At 56.3% G+C, this 2535-nt stretch overlaps 1 protein-coding gene across 1 annotated transcript in view; it reads left to right on the forward strand.

Moving 5' to 3' along the window:
- Positions 1–2535, forward strand: part of LOC107664631 (dynein heavy chain 5, axonemal-like) — a 113923-nt gene that overhangs the window by 105038 nt on the left and 6350 nt on the right. The window contains 2 exon segments of the mRNA XM_016455250.1: positions 733–1389; positions 1806–2098. Coding sequence (XP_016310736.1) covers positions 733–1389; positions 1806–2098 — 950 coding nt within the window.

A 2535-nucleotide genomic window follows, 5' to 3' on the forward strand; every position in this document is an offset into this window, starting at 1 on the left:
TTCGTGGATGGTTCATGTTCTCATTGTGGGGACATGACTATGCTGCGTTAAGATCGAGACTCGATTACCTTAAACGGTATAGAGTCCCCTCTGCCACACCCCAGTCTAGTTCCTCTTCCCATAAGAGGGCTACTTTGGCTGGTGGCCAGAGTGATCTGAGGATTACAGTGTGGGCTTCCCCGACGAGACAGCCTCCTCGGGCCGCACCCCCCTCACAAACACTGCAGCCTGTGGAGCCTCCGGTTGAGCTTGCTGGGCCCTCTCAACAGGATCCCAGCATCTCATTCTGGGCTCAGGAAGATGACCAAATGTCGATTGCCGCATCACAAGGCGGGCTTGAGTCCAGCCGAATCCTCCGGGAGATGAGGATTCGGCTGCATTGCCTCCCTCTGGGAGGCCAGCGTTGCCTGAGTCTGATCCCGAGCTGACGGGCATGCTTTCCCGGGCAGCTGAGAGCATCGGGCTCGAGTGGAATCCTCCACCCTGTCCCGAACGCTCGAGGCTGGACGATTGGTTTCTGGGGGCTGCACGTGCTGATGGCCAGCGCCCCCCTCCGGTTTCTTTCTTCCCGGAGGTGCATCAGGAAGTTACCAGTTCGTGGAAGGCACCTTTAACTGCCCGAAACCGTTCTGGTGCTACCTCCGCCTTCACTGCCCTCGATGGCGGGGCGACCAAAGGGTATGCGGGGATACCCCCAGTGGAGTGCTCAGTTGTGATGCAATTGTGTCCTAGGAGCACCTCCACCTGGCGTGGTGGTCACAAGCTCCCGCCCAAAGCCTGTACGTTCTCATCCACGCTTGTGGCCAAGGCTTACAGAGCAGCGGGGGAAGGCTGCATCTGCCCTGCACGCCATGGCCACCCTCCAGGTCTACCAGGCCAAGGTGCTCAAAGAGCTGCACGAGGGCAGTGCTGACCCCGAAGTCTTGCAGAAGGCGCGCACTGCTACCGACCTCGCCCTCCGGGAGACAAAGGTCACTGCGCACTCCTTGGGTCAGGTGATGTCCACTTTGGTGGTCCAGGAGCGCCACCTATGGCTGAACCTGGCAGACATGAGGGAGTCTGATCGGACTCAGCTCCTCAACTCCTCGGTCTCCCAGGCTGGCCTCTTCGGCGACGCGGTTGAGAGTTTTACCCAGCAATTCTCTGCCGCCCAGAAGCAGTCTGAGGCCATAAAACATATTCTGCCCTGGCGGCCTGCTGCTGACTCCATACTGCCGCCGGCTCAGCCACCGCAGCCTGCTCGTCGCCGAGGGCGCCCCCCTGCGGTCTCCTCCACTCCCGCTCAGCCACAGCAGCAGCCTCCACCCCGGCCGCAGCGAGGAGATAGCCGCAGAAGGGTGGCGCAGCCCGTCTCTGCCTCTAAACCTGCCAAGCGTCCGGCCAAGCGGCGTTCCTGAGGCGGTCGACCCGGAGATGGGGAAGTCAGCTCTTCAGGAGATGGTAGCAGGACCACTCCTTCCCCCGGAGGAGGGCCGGGGGAGAATCCTTTGTTTTCGTTCTCTTTTTGTTCCGCCACTGGCCCCCACGGTTTCGGGGTATTCGCGCTATGATGGTGGGCAAGGATGCTCCTATCATGCGCACGGAGGTCGTGACCCTGCTGGCAAAGGGTGCGATAGAGCCGGTCCCTCCAGCCGACATTAAGTCCGGCTTCTACAGCCCCTACTTCATAGTACCCAAGTAAACAGGTGGGTTATGGCCAATCCTAGACTTGCATGCCTTGAACCGAGCTCTTCACAGACTTCCGTTCAAGATGTTAACGCCCAAACGCATTTTCAAATGTATTCGTCCCATGGATTGGTTTGCAGCGATCGACCTGAAGGACGCCTACTTTCATGTCTCCATTCTTCCTCGACACAGACCGTTTCTTCGGTTTGCTTTTGAGGGGCAGGCATATCAGTACAAAGTTCTCCCATTTGGGTTGGCCCTGTCTCCCCGCGTCTTTATGAAGATCGCGGAGGGAGCTCTGGCTCCTTTCCGGGAGCAAGGTGTCCATATCCTCAACTACCTCGATGACTGGCTGATTCTAGCTCACTCTCGAGTACAGTTGTGCGAGCACAGGGATCTGGTGCTCAGACACTTTGCCCGTCTGGGTCTTCGGGTCAACTGGGAAAAGAGCAAACTAGGGATGCACCGATACCGATACTGGTATCGGTATCGGGCCCGATACTGGTCTCCTGTACTCGTACTCGTTAAAATGCCCCGATACCAAACGCCAATACCACACAGCATGTGATAAGCGCCATATTCAAACAAAGAAACATGGACAACAGAACAACAGACAGCAGAATGGAGATAAGGATGTCTACTACGAAGTATATGTATGCAATGAATATAATGTTAAACATTCAGTATTAACGCCTGTATAGCTGATGTGCGCGAGCTGATAAACAAAGCACGCTGAGTGGATTGAGAGCGTGGCGGCGCAGATGCGCAAGCCTGACAAGTGAATATACCTTTCTCACAGACATCACTGGAAAGTTTGTAGTTCGGTCGGATATGTCAAAAACAAGTAAGTAAAACAATGCACAAGTTACT

This window comes from Sinocyclocheilus anshuiensis, unplaced genomic scaffold (assembly GCF_001515605.1).
Source record: "Sinocyclocheilus anshuiensis isolate Anshui unplaced genomic scaffold, SAMN03320099.WGS_v1.1 scaffold621, whole genome shotgun sequence".
NCBI lineage: Eukaryota > Metazoa > Chordata > Actinopteri > Cypriniformes > Cyprinidae > Sinocyclocheilus > Sinocyclocheilus anshuiensis.